This window comes from Trachypithecus francoisi, unplaced genomic scaffold (genome assembly GCF_009764315.1).
Source record: "Trachypithecus francoisi isolate TF-2019V2 unplaced genomic scaffold, Tfra_2.0 Lachesis_group11, whole genome shotgun sequence".
NCBI classification, from domain to species: domain Eukaryota; kingdom Metazoa; phylum Chordata; class Mammalia; order Primates; family Cercopithecidae; genus Trachypithecus; species Trachypithecus francoisi.
The window spans coordinates 92398381-92413839 of record NW_022681456.1 but is presented as its reverse complement, the minus strand read 5'-3'; the positions used below and the strand labels follow the sequence as shown (position 1 = coordinate 92413839).

At 35.9% G+C, this 15459-nt stretch overlaps 1 protein-coding gene and 1 non-coding gene across 28 annotated transcripts in view; both read left to right on the top strand.

Annotated features, from left to right (window-relative positions):
- PPHLN1 (periphilin 1) overlaps positions 1 to 15459 on the top strand; it is a 128113-nt gene that overhangs the window by 60219 nt on the left and 52435 nt on the right. For all 27 annotated transcript variants that reach the window (XM_033222400.1, XM_033222396.1, XM_033222392.1 and 24 more), the window contains 2 exons: positions 4060 to 4179; positions 9650 to 9790. In XM_033222400.1, coding sequence (XP_033078291.1) covers positions 4060 to 4179; positions 9650 to 9790 — 261 coding nt within the window. The remainder of the gene's footprint in view (positions 1 to 4059; positions 4180 to 9649; positions 9791 to 15459) is intronic.
- Positions 9343 to 9444, top strand: LOC117091175. The gene has a single exon (XR_004440293.1). It is a non-coding gene; the product is annotated as a U6 spliceosomal RNA (small nuclear RNA).

The window sequence follows — 15459 nt, the reverse complement described above, 5'->3', positions numbered from 1 at the left end:
GAGACCATGTCTTAAAAAAAACAAAAACCAAAACCCCTTACATTTTAAGTAACCACAGCTTGAAAATAGCAGCCCGAATTTGCTATTTTCTTTGAGAAAAATGGGCAGTTTTCTCATTGAATTTTTAACACAGTCTATGCCAAATTTAGTAGTTATTGTTGCAACCCATGTTCTCATCTTGACCATAACCAGGTTGGATGGGTTATATCTGGTGGATTGTGCTTTTATTTGGGGAGTTGGGAGTGTAGGCAGAGACCTAACATGTATGGTGTATTTTTTCTCTTATTAATTCATGCAGAAATCTTATGTTAGTAGGTACATATCTCTATTCTATAGTAGAGTGAGGACTCAGGAGTTAAATTAATTTCTTACGGACACAGCTACCCCTCACTGTCATTCTTCTCATTCCTACCTTCCTAGCATCTCAAAACATAAATCCTCAGAAATTACAAGCTTGACAAGTTGCTGTTTCCATCTGTTTTCTCCAGTTAGGAGTTCTCTTCACAGATATCATACCCTTTCTCTTAGCCATAACGGTTGTTACATCCGTTAGCTGCTTCACTTCTTTTCATTCTGCCTTGTATACTTTTTGGCTTTTCAGGAAGAGTAGATATCATCTAGCAGTCTATACTGGGTGTTCGGGTGGGGGCAGCTGCTTCCCTGCCTCAGAAGGAAAAAAACAAGCTTCTTTGTGACAACTTGTATCTTTGGAACTTTCCCAGAAGTCTGAGGGTTCTGGGATTCTGGATTTTGAATAGCAAAGACCAACTGGATTATGGTTCTGTCTTAATCATATCAAGGGTGCTTTACCCACCTGGAAGACTGCCTTGGTTTTCATGTCAGGTAATAGATGAAAGAAGAGTAAATAGTACCTGCCTATCAAAGTCACTACAAAAATTCAAATTATTATATATGAAATATTTTCTCTGAAATACACTGCTATCTGAATATAAGTTACAACATAGAGTTTTGTGCTACGTTAAAATGTTTAGTGGAAAACAACCTGTGTTGGATTTTTAACTACTTTTGTCTGGTAGTTTCATGTAGATCAAGCTTGATCTACATGTACCTGTGGCCCAGGATGGCTTTAAATGCAGCCCAACACAAATTCCTAAACTGTCTTAAAACATTACGTGATTTTTTTTCTTTCTTTTTTTTTTTTTTTTAAGCTCATCAGCTATTCTTAGTGTTAGTGTATTTGATGTGTTGCCCAAGACAATTCTTCTCATGTGGCCAAGGGAAGCCAAAGATCGGACACCCCTCATGTAAATGTTTGCATTTTTGTTTCACAGACAGTAAAGTCTTTTTTTTTTTTTTGTATATGAAAATAGAGATGGGGTCTTGCTATGTTGCCCAGCCTGGTTTCAAACTCCTGGTCTCAAATGATCCTCCCACCTTGGCATCCTAAAGTGCTGGGATTACAGGCATGAGCCACTCTGCCTAGCCAGACTATAAAATCTTAAAATGAAATCAAAATATCACAATTTTAGATCCATAGCTATTTTATGTATTCAGAAGGTAGTGCCTTCTTTGATTTACCCAAGGTCACATGGTAGCTGTGGGGAGCTTTATGAGCTAGATTTCCTGATTTGGTGAACTCTTTGATGTAACATTATGGCTGCCCATATGTTGGGATACTTTTTCAGGGTTTGTTAGTTTCAAATGATAGGTTTTCAAATGTGCAGACAGAATGACGATAAGTTATAGTAGGCTTTTGCTTCATTCTTTTTGAAGGACCGGGGGAACGGGGTTTCACTCTGTCGTCCAGGCTGGAGTGTAGTGGCATAATCTCGGCTCACTGCAACCTCCACCTCTCAGGTTCAAGCAATTCTCCTGTCTCAACCTCCCAAGTAGCTGGGATTACAGGCGCCTGCCACCACACCTGGCTAATTTTTGTATTTGTAGTAGAGATGGGGTTTCACCATGTTGGCCAGGCTGGTCTGGTCTTGCACTCCTGACCTCAGATGATCCGCCCGCCTCAGCCTCCCAAAGTGCTGGGATTATAGGTATGAGCCACTGCTCCCAGCCGCTTCATTCTTTGCTAGAGAGAAGTCATATAATTGTTTTTGCTTTTTAACTTTCTCTTAAATTGGTATGCTCCCTCACCCCCTGGAAAAAAACAGCTTTCTTGGATATATTTGTGTTTGTATGTGTGTTTTCTTCTTCTAACTAGCTTTTTAAAAAACCTTCTATTACTAAGTAATAGTAAAAGTATTACTTATAATACCTTTTTAACCTTATATATGGGCAGGGCTTTGGAATGAGCTGTTTAAGCTTCCTCGATGGCTGTAGAATATACTTCATATAGATATATTGCTATAATATTCCAGTAAATGTTATAGATGGCTAGCCAGTAGTTTGATGAATTTAACAAGATGTGGAAAAACATCAAATGACCTTTTCAGTTAAAAAAATGTCTAAGCCAGGCATGGTGGCTCATGCTTGTAATCCTAGCACTTTGGGAGGCCGAAGCAGGCAGATCACCTGAGCTCAGGAGTTTGAGACCAGCCTGACCAACGTGGTGAAACCCTGTCTCTGTAAAAATACAAAAAGTATCCAGGTGTGGTGGTGCGCACTTGTGCTCCCAGCTACTTGGGAGGCTGAGGTTGGAGAATCGCTTGAACCCAGGAGGTGGAGGTTGCAGTGAGCCAAGGTCGCGGCATTGCACTTCAGCCTGGGCGACAGAGTGAGACTCCATTCCCCCCAGCCCCTCCCAAAAAAGCCTAGATTTAAGTCCCAGCTCAGCATTTATTAGTGACTTTGAGCAAGTCACCATCATTCAGTTTTTTAGTTTATAAGTTGGGATAATAAAGCCTCTCTAATCACCTTCATGGAATTCTGTTTAATTAAAGTACTTTTTTTGGTTCGTAGATAAAGCACTTTATAAATGTTAGTGCCCAATAAGTTCAGCGCACAGCACTGTCATCCCTGAGAGGTATATTTGAAATCAGTGATGTGACTTTAGAGAAGTAAACGTTAGTAATAGAAGGTTTTTTAAGTAAGAGATGGTTATGCCACTAGGCATGGCAGGGCAAAGTGGATGAAAATGTATGCCAAGGAAGTAGAATGGAATCAGAGAATTACCATAACGGCCCTAAGGAAATAATTTTTAAATGTGTGCTTTACAATTCATATCTTATTTACAAAAATAAGCCTTTAAACAATACTGGGGGAATTATATCTGATCCAGAAAAGACATTTTACTTTCTTTATTTTTATATTGAGCCCATGGGCTGATTGATTTTCAGATATGTTTTAGTATAGTAGATTCACATCAGTGAATATGGAAAAGAAATAAATCTTAAGGCACCAAGCATTATTGTGGATACTTCCAGATCTATTACCTCCTTCAATTCTCACAACTGCTTTGTAAAATGAGCATTGTTAACCCCTATTTTGTAAATGAAGAAACCAAGGCTCATGGTGTCATAAGTTATGCATATAAAGTCATCCACCTAGCAAGTCATTAAACTGCGATTCAAAGCCACGTCTGCATATAACTGCAAAGTTCATACCTTGTTTAGTATTGTATGCAGTTAGATAAAGGAACTAGTAGTAGGATCAAAAAATGAAATTTGAGTTTTAAAATTTTGTGTAAGGCGTAGGATTTATGTAACTCACTATACACTGTAAAAACAGCATATCTATATGTTTCTGTTGTATTAGGAGTTTGCCTTACTGAAATTTAGACATTACTTATTTCATTAAATATGCTTAAAGGCACAAAATTGAAATCAGTATGATGTCTTTTATATTCTAAATATAATTAGTGTATGAGTTAATTGTCAGTGTCTTTTGCTTTGTTACTTAGATGAATTTCTAGAGTCTTATGTAAATGAAATTAAGAATTAGATCTGGTCTGTATGTCCCAAAGGAATTGCTACTTAAAGTAATTCCGTGTTGAATATTTTTGAAGGAGGAAATAAAGAATGTACCTGTTCTCTGTATAAATTCGAAGGCTTATATGATTTTAAATGTAAGTGCAGTGTACTTCTTGGTGTATTTGAAGTTTAAAAGCCCTTGAGAATGGTAACAGAAATGTTCTTCTATTTTTATTAGGTGTTAGACAAACCCAGTAGGCTAACTGAAAAGGAGCTTGCTGAGGCTGCAAGCAAGTGGGCTGCTGAAAAGCTAGAGAAATCAGATGAAAGTAACTTGCCTGAAATTTCTGAGTATGAGGTAAGGCATAATGTCTCCTTTATGTTTCACATCTGAAAGTTTTGTCTGGATTTTAAATTATGGGTGGAAAATATTTGGTTTATTCCCGTGCTTTAAAATATATCCTCCTGGATTACAGGTATTAAAATTACCACACAGAATGATAGTCTGAATATGAATGACTCTGAATTCAGTAATCACACTTTGTCTGAATGTTTACAGTAGTTTTGGAGTGTAAGAATAGTATAAATATGGATAAGAAAAATGTGTTATTTATGTACTTCTTTTAATGGCATTTGCTGTTAAAAGTATCTCAGGAAATCATGCTGAGCCACTAGTTATAAGCCAATGAATTCAGAATAGAAATCTAATTTGACCTTGGATTGTGGACCATATTTATATTGCTTATTATACTTCATGCAGATTATCTCATAAATATCCCAAGAAATAAAAGTATTCATTGTCTTGGCAATTTGAGACCTTGATGAGTCCTGAATACCGAAAGATGGGAACATTTTTGGGACCATAGAAAAAGGTTTATGACATGTTTGTATTAATGTATTTTAAAATGAACTGAAAAATTTCATCTCTAAAAGGGAAATATAGAAATTTTATGGGCACAATTAAGCTTTTAGGTTCAGAATTTGATACTATAGGAGTTCTTTGATATGACAGGTAGAGAATATAAAAATCTGTCCCTTGACAAATTATTGTATTTGAAGGAGCATTCTGGCTTTTTTATTTACTTTTGGAATGACTTTTATAGAATGTTATTTGATAAAAGGGATCAAGCATTGATATTGTATGTAAAAATAATACTTAACTACATCTTTATACAGTGAAAAAATCCTTTCCAAAGTAACTAATGTACACTGCTCATAAAAAGTACAAACCCTATGAGAACTTACGCAAACAGAGCCTTTCTTTTTAAAAATGCTGATCTGTCTTTTAGATATCAGTTGTTCTTAAGTGGGTCAAGGTTTCCTCCTCATTGTAGCTATAATAATAGATACTTATGCATATTCTCCAGTAAATGTATCAAAAATACCAAGCTGTTTCTCTTTGGTACTTTTGCAGCACTATTTAAAAGCATAAACAATACTTTTCAGTAATACATTTAATTGGATTATTTTGGTTATTTTCTCTAATAATTTAGAATAATGTTTCTATATTAATCATTGATATTTGTGCTTCAAAATTGCTGCTTTGGAATATTGGTAGTTTGTTTTATAGAACTGAAAACTTCCAAAAAGAATAATTTCTTTTCTTTTTTTTTTTTTTGACATGGAGTCTTGCTCTGTCGCCCGGGATGGAGTGCAGTGGCCGGATCTCAGGTCACTGCAAGCTCCGCCTCCCGGGTTTACGCCATTCTCCTCCGGAGTAGCTGGGACTACAGGCGCCCGCCACCTCGCCCGGCTAGTTTTTTGTATTTTTTAGTAGAGACGGGGTTTCACCGTGTTAGCCAGGATGGTCTCGATCTCCTGACCTCGTGATCCGCCCGTCTCGGCCTCCCAAAGTGCTGGGATTACAGGCTTGAGCCACCGCGCCCGGCCCAAAAAGAATAATTTCTTTACTTAATACTTTATCTTCAGTTAGCAAGACATTAATAGTATATTTATCCTCCCTTCTCCCATCATTTTTTATCTCAGGTTTTTATAAAAGCTCACTACTGTTCTCAAATTTTAAATATTCTACTTGGGTTCTCTCATTTATTGAATGCATCTTGACACTGAATAATCCATGAGTGACTTTGGATCTAGAAATACTTTTTAAACATCTTTTTTTTTCCTCTAAAATATCAGGATTTGCTAGATTTTGAATTAATGAAAAGTAAATAACCCTAAAAAAAATCTGTAAATTGAGTCATAGGTCAGACATGTTCTTTTGCTGGATCAAAGGCAAGATATGTGAGAGTAGCACTGATAACCATAATATGTTTATTTGTGTATATCATTATTGTTGAACAGCAGCATCAATTTCATCCCATTCTCTAAAATGTTTTTCTAGTTAGATTGATACTTTTTCATACTGGAAATAAAGCATTTGGGAAATCTTTGTGATAGTTTTTGTAGACTTAGTCCCATATCATATTAATATTTTTCTCTTATTAATATTTTTGCTTATTAATATTTTGCTAATTTGTTCTCGGGCTATTGTTGAATAGTTACTCATTTCAGTGGTCCATGCTTTTTGAGAAATGTAATTTTGGCCTTGGTCCTGTAAACTGATATCTAATTTGACAGAATAACCTGGAAAGAAGAAAGGCCTTTGATGCCAAGCAAGAGTTTGGCAAAGAACTGTGTGTGTGTGTGCATGTGCATGTCTGTTTAAATCTAATTGTGGCAATATTTTTTTTTATATGAGCCTTTTAAGTAATTGTTCATGTACTTCAGGAACATTGTGTAAATTTCATTATTATGAGCTGAGATAGATAGAATGCTTAAGTTTCCACCTTATCTTCACTTGCTGCCATCATTATAGTTCTAAGCAGTTTGGGAAAATGTGTGGTTTATAGAAAGTCCAGTAAAACTGAAGGTAAATTCAATAATATACTTAAATACTCAGGCATGTTGTGGTTCCTGCCACTTTTCAGTTTTGTACTTTCATCTTTTGAGCTCTGCTACAGCATTTCCCAAAGTATTTGACAGCATAGTCTGAAGGGTCTTAATGGTCTGAGGAAGGAAAAAAAGATTCTAATAGCCAGTTTATTTGGGAGATGCCAAGTTTAAAAGAGTTAGGTTGGTTTTGATATTTCAACACTTTTTAGAGATTTTAATGTATTATTAATATGTTCATCGGTGTTCAGTAAGAGGATGAATAAAAGAGTTTGCATAATTTACCAAACTTTTGATTATGTAATTTTTTTCACAGCATATATTTCAGGATTAGTGTTTTAAGGTACACTTAAAAAATACTGTACTAGTTTTCTTATAGTTTATTTAAGTTCACTAACTATGCATTGTACATCTACTTGTGTCAGATACTGCTTTTGAGGTGCCATCCTAGCCATCAAGAAGGGTGCAGTCAAGTTTTGTAGAGATATAATTTGCTGTCCTTAAACAAATAGCTGTGAGAGTTTTCTTTTGGTTGTCAGAATGAAAAGAAAATTATTTGAAGGATATTAGAATGTCCAGGTAGATGAGACCTAGGCAGGAAGATTGCTTGAGGCCAGGAGTTGGAGACTAGCCTGAGCAGTGTCGTGTGGTCTTGTCACTACAAAAAAAAAAAAAAAACCTGTGTGTGGTGGCCCCTTAGTCCCAGCTACTCAGGAGGCTAAGGTGGGAGGATCACTTGAGCCCAGGAATTGAAGTTTGCAGTGAGCCGTGATCATACCATGGCCCTCCAGGCTGGGTGACAGCAAGACTGTCTCAAAAAAAAAGGGGGGGGACGGGGGGGCAGGTGCACTGGCTCACACCTGCAAAAATAGTGGGACCCCGTCTGCACAAAAAAAAATCCCACAAAAAATTAGCTGGGCATGGTGGCATGTGCCTGTAGTTCTAGCTGTTTAGGAGGCTGAGGTGAGAGAATCTTGCTTCTGGATGATTGAGGCTGCAGTGAGCTGTGATTGCGTCACTGCACTCCAGCCTGGGTGGCAGAGCAAGACCTTGTCTCAAAAACATAAAAAAAAAAAAAAAAAAAAAAGTCTCAATAGAATAGGTTATTTCCTGCTATAGAGAAAAATTTAAAATTTACGACTTAGGTTGTTTTCACATACAGGGTGTTATTTTCGGCTTCAATGTCTGTGCTTATTCTGTCCCTACTCTAGAATGACCATCTTCCATGGCTCTCTTTCAGATTTATATACTCATTCATTGGAATCACTAGTGTTGGAGATAATACAACTCAAGATCTTTCTTGATTCCACTTTTCTACCTACTGTAAAATTTTATGCCACTTTGTATTTCATTGATGACCTACATTTTTATGTCTGGCGATATATGTTGAATGTATCTCAAACACTTGCCTTGTTTTCCCTAGGGTACCTTGGACATATGTATCTAATTAAAATAAATTTAATTACTGATGAGCTCTTTTAAGTTAATTGTCAGATTTTTTTCCCTTTTACACTTGCTTTTTGTTTCTGAAAGCTCCTGTCTTCTCTGATGTATTTTCTGTGCTCACCAGTTTACGTATTGTGTGTAGGCCTATGTCTTAATTTTGTGTTGCAGTAACAGAACACCAGGGACTGGGCAGTTTACAAAGAATGTTGCTAGTGGAATTCTTTTCTTAAATGACTTTTATGCTTTTGGTATAAGTCCCTTAACATATGTAACTCAAACTTGTAAAAAACTAGGAATTTTTGTTTGTTTGTTTATTTGTTTTTTGAGACGGGGTCTTGCTCTGTTGCCAGGCTGGAATGCAGTGGCACTGGCATGATTTTGGCTCACTGCAACCTCCACCTTCCGGGTTCAAGCTATTCTCTTGCCTCAGCCTCCTGAGCAGCTGGGATTACAGGCACCCGCCAGCACACCTAGCTAATTTTTGTATTTTTAGTAGAGGTGGGGTTTCACCATGTTGGCCAGGATGGTCTTGATCTCTTGACCTCATGATCTTTCTGCCTCAGGGTTTTTTTTTTTGTTGTTGTTGTTGGTAGATCATACATGTATGTGTCAGAAATTCAAATGGCACCAAAGTATTTACAATGTGGTTCTTCTTTGCTACTTCTTGTAAGTTGTTACTATTGAGACAACTCCTTTGATCATTTTTTTCTGTAGATAGTGTCCTTCCAGAGATAGTCTATGCATATATATATATATATATATACACATATATATATGTATTCCAATACTTAATCCCCCACCTGACTGTTTTAGATGTAATTCACAGTATATTTATTCATTTTTCAATTATTGGTCTAAAACTGAAGTGATCATTATTGATTTATGGGATTTTCTTTTTAATGATTTCAACGAATTGTTAGGCTACAGGAGCAAGGTAGTTTAACTTCTAAAGGTACAGCCTTTTCTCATATTCCCTTTAAATATATTTCTTTATGCCTGTACAACACCTCTCACTTCCATTTGGACTTTTTCTCCTCAGTATTTCATAAACTGATCGCTTAAGAAATAGTCATGGGACGAGAATTTTTTTATATATATCTTAATATAATATGAAATAATATTTTGGAATTGAATAAGCCTAGAGGCTTTGTCTTACCTAAAATTTAAAAAGTAACAGCCTCACTTGCTTCGGCAGCATATACACTAAAAATTGGAATGAAACAGAAGATCAACATGGCCCCTGTGCAAGGATGGCACGCAAATTCATGAAGTGTTCCATATTAAAAAAAAAAAAAAAAGTAGCAGTTATTTCCTCGTTAATCCATTTCACATATGCTCATTATGCATAGTGAAATCGAAAGAGTTTTCTTTTCTTAAACCATATTAAACCTAGCACTTAATATAATTTGCCAATTGGTGCCTATACACAACCATCTGCAATGCTCTATGTTTTTTAAGAAAATATTAAAGATTTCTAATTCATTTTCAAGGCGGGATCCACAGCACCATTGTTTACTGAGCAGCCAGAGGAACCTGAGTCAAACACAACACATGGGATAGAATTATTTGAAGATAGTCAGCTAACTACTCGCTCTAAAGCAATAGCATCAAAAACCAAAGAGATTGAACAGGTGAGAATCTGGTTGTCTACATGTACATAATTTTTGTTTGTGTTGCTTTGCACATGTAAACATTTATTGAATAAATATGCTTCATTTCTCTTTCCACCTGTAACTCTAAAACTACAACTTAAAAAATTATAAAAATTGTTTGAGTTGACTTCACAGTCATTTTGATCCACATGGTCCCCCACCTGGATTGTTTATTTTTAAATACAAAACAAACTTCTTTTTTGCAGAATATTAATATTCTAGTTAGTATGAAGCAATTAAAAATTATTAAACAATAGGGATGGGATGGAAGAAATGTTCAATACAGCAAAATGTTAGTAAATATTATTTTTGAATATTGGGATTACAGATGTTTCTTATGTTTTTCATTATACTTTAAAGTATTTTCCAAATATTAAAGAAAAAATAAAGGATACTATTTAAGTCTAGTTTTTTAGTGAAGTCATTCTGAAAAGCAGGACTTTGTTTTTAATGTGCAACTATTACAGGGTTATTATTTTATGAGGATTAAAGGAAGTAAATGCAAAATGTAACATTTTGTACAGGTGCTTATTGATGTAGTTGTTACTCTCTAGTGCGTTGAATAAATGTAATTACGTTGCTAATAATCTGCTAAAAACTGCTGGAAATTAAGAACAAAGTGAAAACTTTTTTCTAGGTGCTGTCCAATTTCTACATCAATTAAATCTGTTTTCTTTTGTTGGATAGGGGATGGTCTCAAATCCTAGATGTGACTGTGTAGCTTATGTTAATGTCACACTAATGTGAAAAGATAAGAACCAGAATAGGAAATTTGTCATGCAAACCATTGGAGTTTCAAAATGAAGGTGGTCAGCAGTATCAGATGCTTAGAGGAATATAAGGAAAATGGAAACTGAGAAAATTCTGTTTAATTTGGAGATTGGGAGGCAGTTGGTACCTTTCAAGATACCAATTAAATGAAAGCATAAGTAAAAGGTTTGCTCAGTAGATGTATCTTCAACACAAAGATGAATGTCCTTATTTTATATAAAATTATCCTTTTTTTCCTTTTTTTTTTTAATAATTACTTGACATATGTTTTTATTTCCTTTTCTCCCCTTACCACAATGGATGCTCTGTGAAAACAAGGGCTTTGTTTTGTCTTGTTTTATTTACTGCTACATCTGCCATCACCTAGAACACTATGTGTAGTAGGCTTATAAGAAATACTTGTTGGATGGATGATGGGTGGAGTCATAAACCTGCAAATGACCTTTGAGTAGTCCCTAAGTACTATATAGAATCTCACAGCCTGTTGCTCAGGCTGATCTCAAACTCCTAGCCTCCAGTGATCCTCCTATCTCAGCCTCCCAAAGTGCTGGAATTATAGGTGTGAGCCACTGTGCTAAGTTGCAGTTCTTTAAAGGGGAGGTTCTCTTAAGAATATAACTGGTAGAAAAACTTGACTGAAATAACAGGGGAGAGGGATTATTTTGGGTTACCATTTATTCATTCATTCATTCATTCATTCGATGGAGTCTCATGTTGCCCAGGCTGGAATGCAGTGGTGCGATCTCAGCTGAATGCAACCTCCTCCTCTCAGGTTCAGGAGATTCTCCTTTTTCAGCCTCCTGAGTAACTGGGATTACAGGCACACACCACCACACCCAGCTAATTTTTGTATCTTTAGTAGAGACGGGGTTTCACCATGTTGGCCAGGCTAGTCTCGAACTCCTGACCTCAAGTGATCCACCCGCCTCGGCCTCTCAAAGTGCTGGGGTTACAGGCGTGAACCATGGCGCCCAGCCTGGATTACCATGTATTACTATTTTTGCTATCTCCTATTGTTATTCATAGATGATCTATTCAATCTTGAGAAAATGGGTTACTAGTCAGGTGTACAGCCTACCTTAGCAGTACACACATAAAATTATTTAGCATGAAGTCAGTTTTTATGATACTTTATAAAAATCTTGTATCTGTTTCATCTGCAAGTTTAATTATATCTCTGTTTTCATCTGTCTGTTGTTCAAGTACATGAAAAATCTGACACGTGTTATTATTATGGCAAAGACAAATGACCTAAAGAAAGAAAAATAAAGGGAAATTATTATATTCTGATGTTACTAGAAAAGTAAAACAGTTATTTGAAGTGCTATAAAATAGAGACTTAATGATGTTAAACATTGGAGTATAATGACTCTGTTTTTGCTAGGGTATTTTGTTTTTCATATGTTGACAAGAAATCAAAACAAATCCCTGTAAAATGTTAGAAAACTAGTAAATGATACATAATTATTTTATAAATTTATATCTAGAACTTGTAATTTTTGAAAAAGAAAAAGTTTTACAATTTGTATGTGTGTAATTTTGATGTGAACTTTTAAACATTTTATTTTTATGGATTAAATACCAACCAGGTAAGAAAAATTTAAAGATTTGATAAAGCCAATTATCCAGTAATTATTCTTTTTTTAATATGCTTAAAATATTTTATACTTTTTTATAAAAGTAATAACACAAAAAAAGCCCAGTATGGATGTGACCAGGAAATCAAACTAGGATAATATAGAAATGTAAATATTATTGTAATACCCAAGCTGCCTTTTCTTCCTGTTTCGAGTGCAATATGTTCAAGTATTTTGTAAAGATAAATTATAATATATAATTTTGTGGGAATTTCTATAAATTGGGTCCCTCCAGTCTATTGAATCCCAAGAAAGTCATTAACTTGAGGACATGTTGTAACATAAACTGAGTCTCCAGGCCAAAATTTGTTTTAACCCAAATGCGCACAGATGCCCCAGTTCTTGATGATCAAAGGCATGTTTATGGAAGTGGATTGTATCAAAGTCACCTCAACAAAGGGGGCAAATGTATCACCGTCTCATCCCTGGGCATATAAGAATTGTTTTAGAATTAGGGGTGCAGATGACTTTTGAAAAAGCCGCCTAGATTATAATCAGATATAACTGAGAACCACTAGTCTAAAATCCTTAATCCAGAAAACACAAAGTTGTATCTCTGAAATATTGTATTGCTAGAGATAAGTCATTTTTAATCATTCCACTTTTATTTGAATGTCCTTTGGATATGATCCACTCTATTACAGCACAACTCACCTCCTTATGCTTTGGATCCTAAGGTGTATCTTCTTTTCTTCTCATTTTCCCAGATTATCTTCTCTTACTTCTATTGGGCTGTCTTTAACACTCAATTATTGGGCTATTTTCGCAGGCTTTCTGGCATCTGAGCTTAAACAAATTTCAGAATGTCTCCTGTCAGGATACTAATTCCTAGAGAGACCCAACCTACGAATTTTTGTGTGATATGTACTCTGGTTCACATGTGTGGCATTAATCCCTTGACAATGATAATCCTGCAAGCCCTCCTATACCTACTATTTGACTTGAAAGTCGATGCCACTATTTGCTATCTTACCATTGAGAAATCTTTTTTTTTACCACATTGCCACTTTGAACCACACATATTGAAATCCTTCATTATTGCATACCCAGCTTCCCTCTATTGCACCTCTAGGGATAAAACAATGTTTACTTTAACTCCTTTTAGTATTTAATATTTGCAAGATCCCTTATAATTTGATTAAAGTATGCTTAGTAGGTCAGTGAGATACTTTGTTTTCCTGGGATCTAAAACATTTTTTAAAAAGTCATTTTGTAATTTCCTACTTGAAAAGTCTAGATTAAATTCTTTTTACTGACTGGACTCGGTGGCTCATGCCTATAATCCCAGCACTTTGGGAGGCTGAAGTGGGCAGATCACCTGAGGTCAGGAGTTCGTGACCAGCCTGGCCAATGTACAGGGTACAGAAACCCTGTCTGTACTAAAAATACAAAAATTAGCCGGGCATGGTGGTGCATGCCTGTAATCCCAGCTACTAGACGCTTACGCAGGAGAATCACTTGAACCCGGGAGATGGAGGTTGCAATGAGCTGAGATTGCGCCACTGCACTCCAGCCTGGGTGGCAGCGCAAGACTCCATATCAAAAATAAATAAATAGATAAATTCTTTTTTCTTCAGACAGAATCAGATAATCTCAGTAAACCTGGTGTGTGTGTGTGTATATGCAAATCATATGACTAAGAGTGTTAAGGTAGCCAAAATCTTTTAAAGGCTTGACAAGTAGCGAGAAACAGTTACTTAGTGAAATAACTAAGAATAGTAAGTAGCTGCATTTTATTGGAATATTTTACTGTGCCAACTAGTCTTGAAAAAATGAGCACCTTCTGTATCTTCACGCTCAAGCTACAGTGCTTATATTGCGATTCTCTGTTGTACATCTTTGGAGCTTTTCAAAAGTAAAACTTCTTGGATTTCAACCATAAATATTCTGATAAATTAAAAAATGAAAAATAAAATAAAAATATTTTTAAAAGTAAAATCCAGTAAAAAAATTATCAGAACTCTTCAAACTTGAATATGCACATAAGTGACTTGGGGATTTTGTTAAAATACAGTTTCTGACTCAGTAGATATGGGATGGGAGGTTTAGATTTTGAATTTCTCACATGCTCCCATTTAATGTTGATTCTGTTAGTCTGTGGTCCCTATTTGGAATAACAAGGAATTGGAAGGAAGTGACTGTTCTCTTTAATTCTGCTGTTTCTAATGTGCTAAAAGATTGAGAACTATTACCACGTTAGTATTATGAGGATTAGAGACGTTCTATCCTATATATATATATATATATTTTTTTTAATTATACTTTAAGTTCTAGGGTACATGTGCATAACGTGCAGGTTTGTTACATATGTATATTTGTGCCATGTTGGTGTGCTGCACCCATCAACTCGTCAGCACCCATCAATTCATCATTTATATCATGTATAACTCCCAATGCAATCCCTCCCCCCCCCCCCTCCCCATGATAGGCCCCAGTGTGTGATGTTCCCCTTCCCGAGTCCAAGTGATCTCATTGTTCAGTTCCCACCTATGAGTGAGAACATGCAGTGTTTGGTTTTCTCTTCTTGTGATAGTTAAGAATGATGGTTTCCAGCTGCATCCATGTCCCTACAAAGGACGCAAACTCATCCTTTTCTATGGCTGCATAGTATTCCATGGTGTATATGTGCCACATTTTCTTAATCCAGTCTGTCACAGATGGACATTTGGGTTGATTCCAAGTCTTTGCTATTGTGACTAGTGCCGCAATAAACATCCATGTGCATGTGTCTTTGTAGTAGACTAATTTATAATCCTTTGGGTATATACCCAGTAGTGGGATGGCTGGGTCATAAGGTACATCTAGTTCTAGATCCTTGAGGAATTGCCATACTGTTTTCCATAATGGTTGAACTAGTTTACAATCCCACCAACAGTGTAAGTGTTCCTATTTCTCCACATCCTCTCCAACACCTGTTGTTTCCTGACTTCTTAATGATTGCCATTCTAACTGGTGTGAGATGGTATCTCATTGTGGTTTTGATTTGCATTTCTCTGATGGCAAGTGATGATGAGCATTTTTTCATGTGTCTGTTGGCTGTATGAATGTCTTCTTTTGAGAAATGTCTGTTCATATCCTTTGCCCACTTTTTGATGGGGTTGTTTGTTTTTTTCTTGTATATTTGTTTGAGTTCTTTGTAGATTCTGGATATTAGCCCTTTGTCAGATGAGTAGATTGCAAAATTTTCTCCCATTCTGTAGGTTGCCTGTTCACTCTGATGGTAGTTTCTTTTGCTGTGCA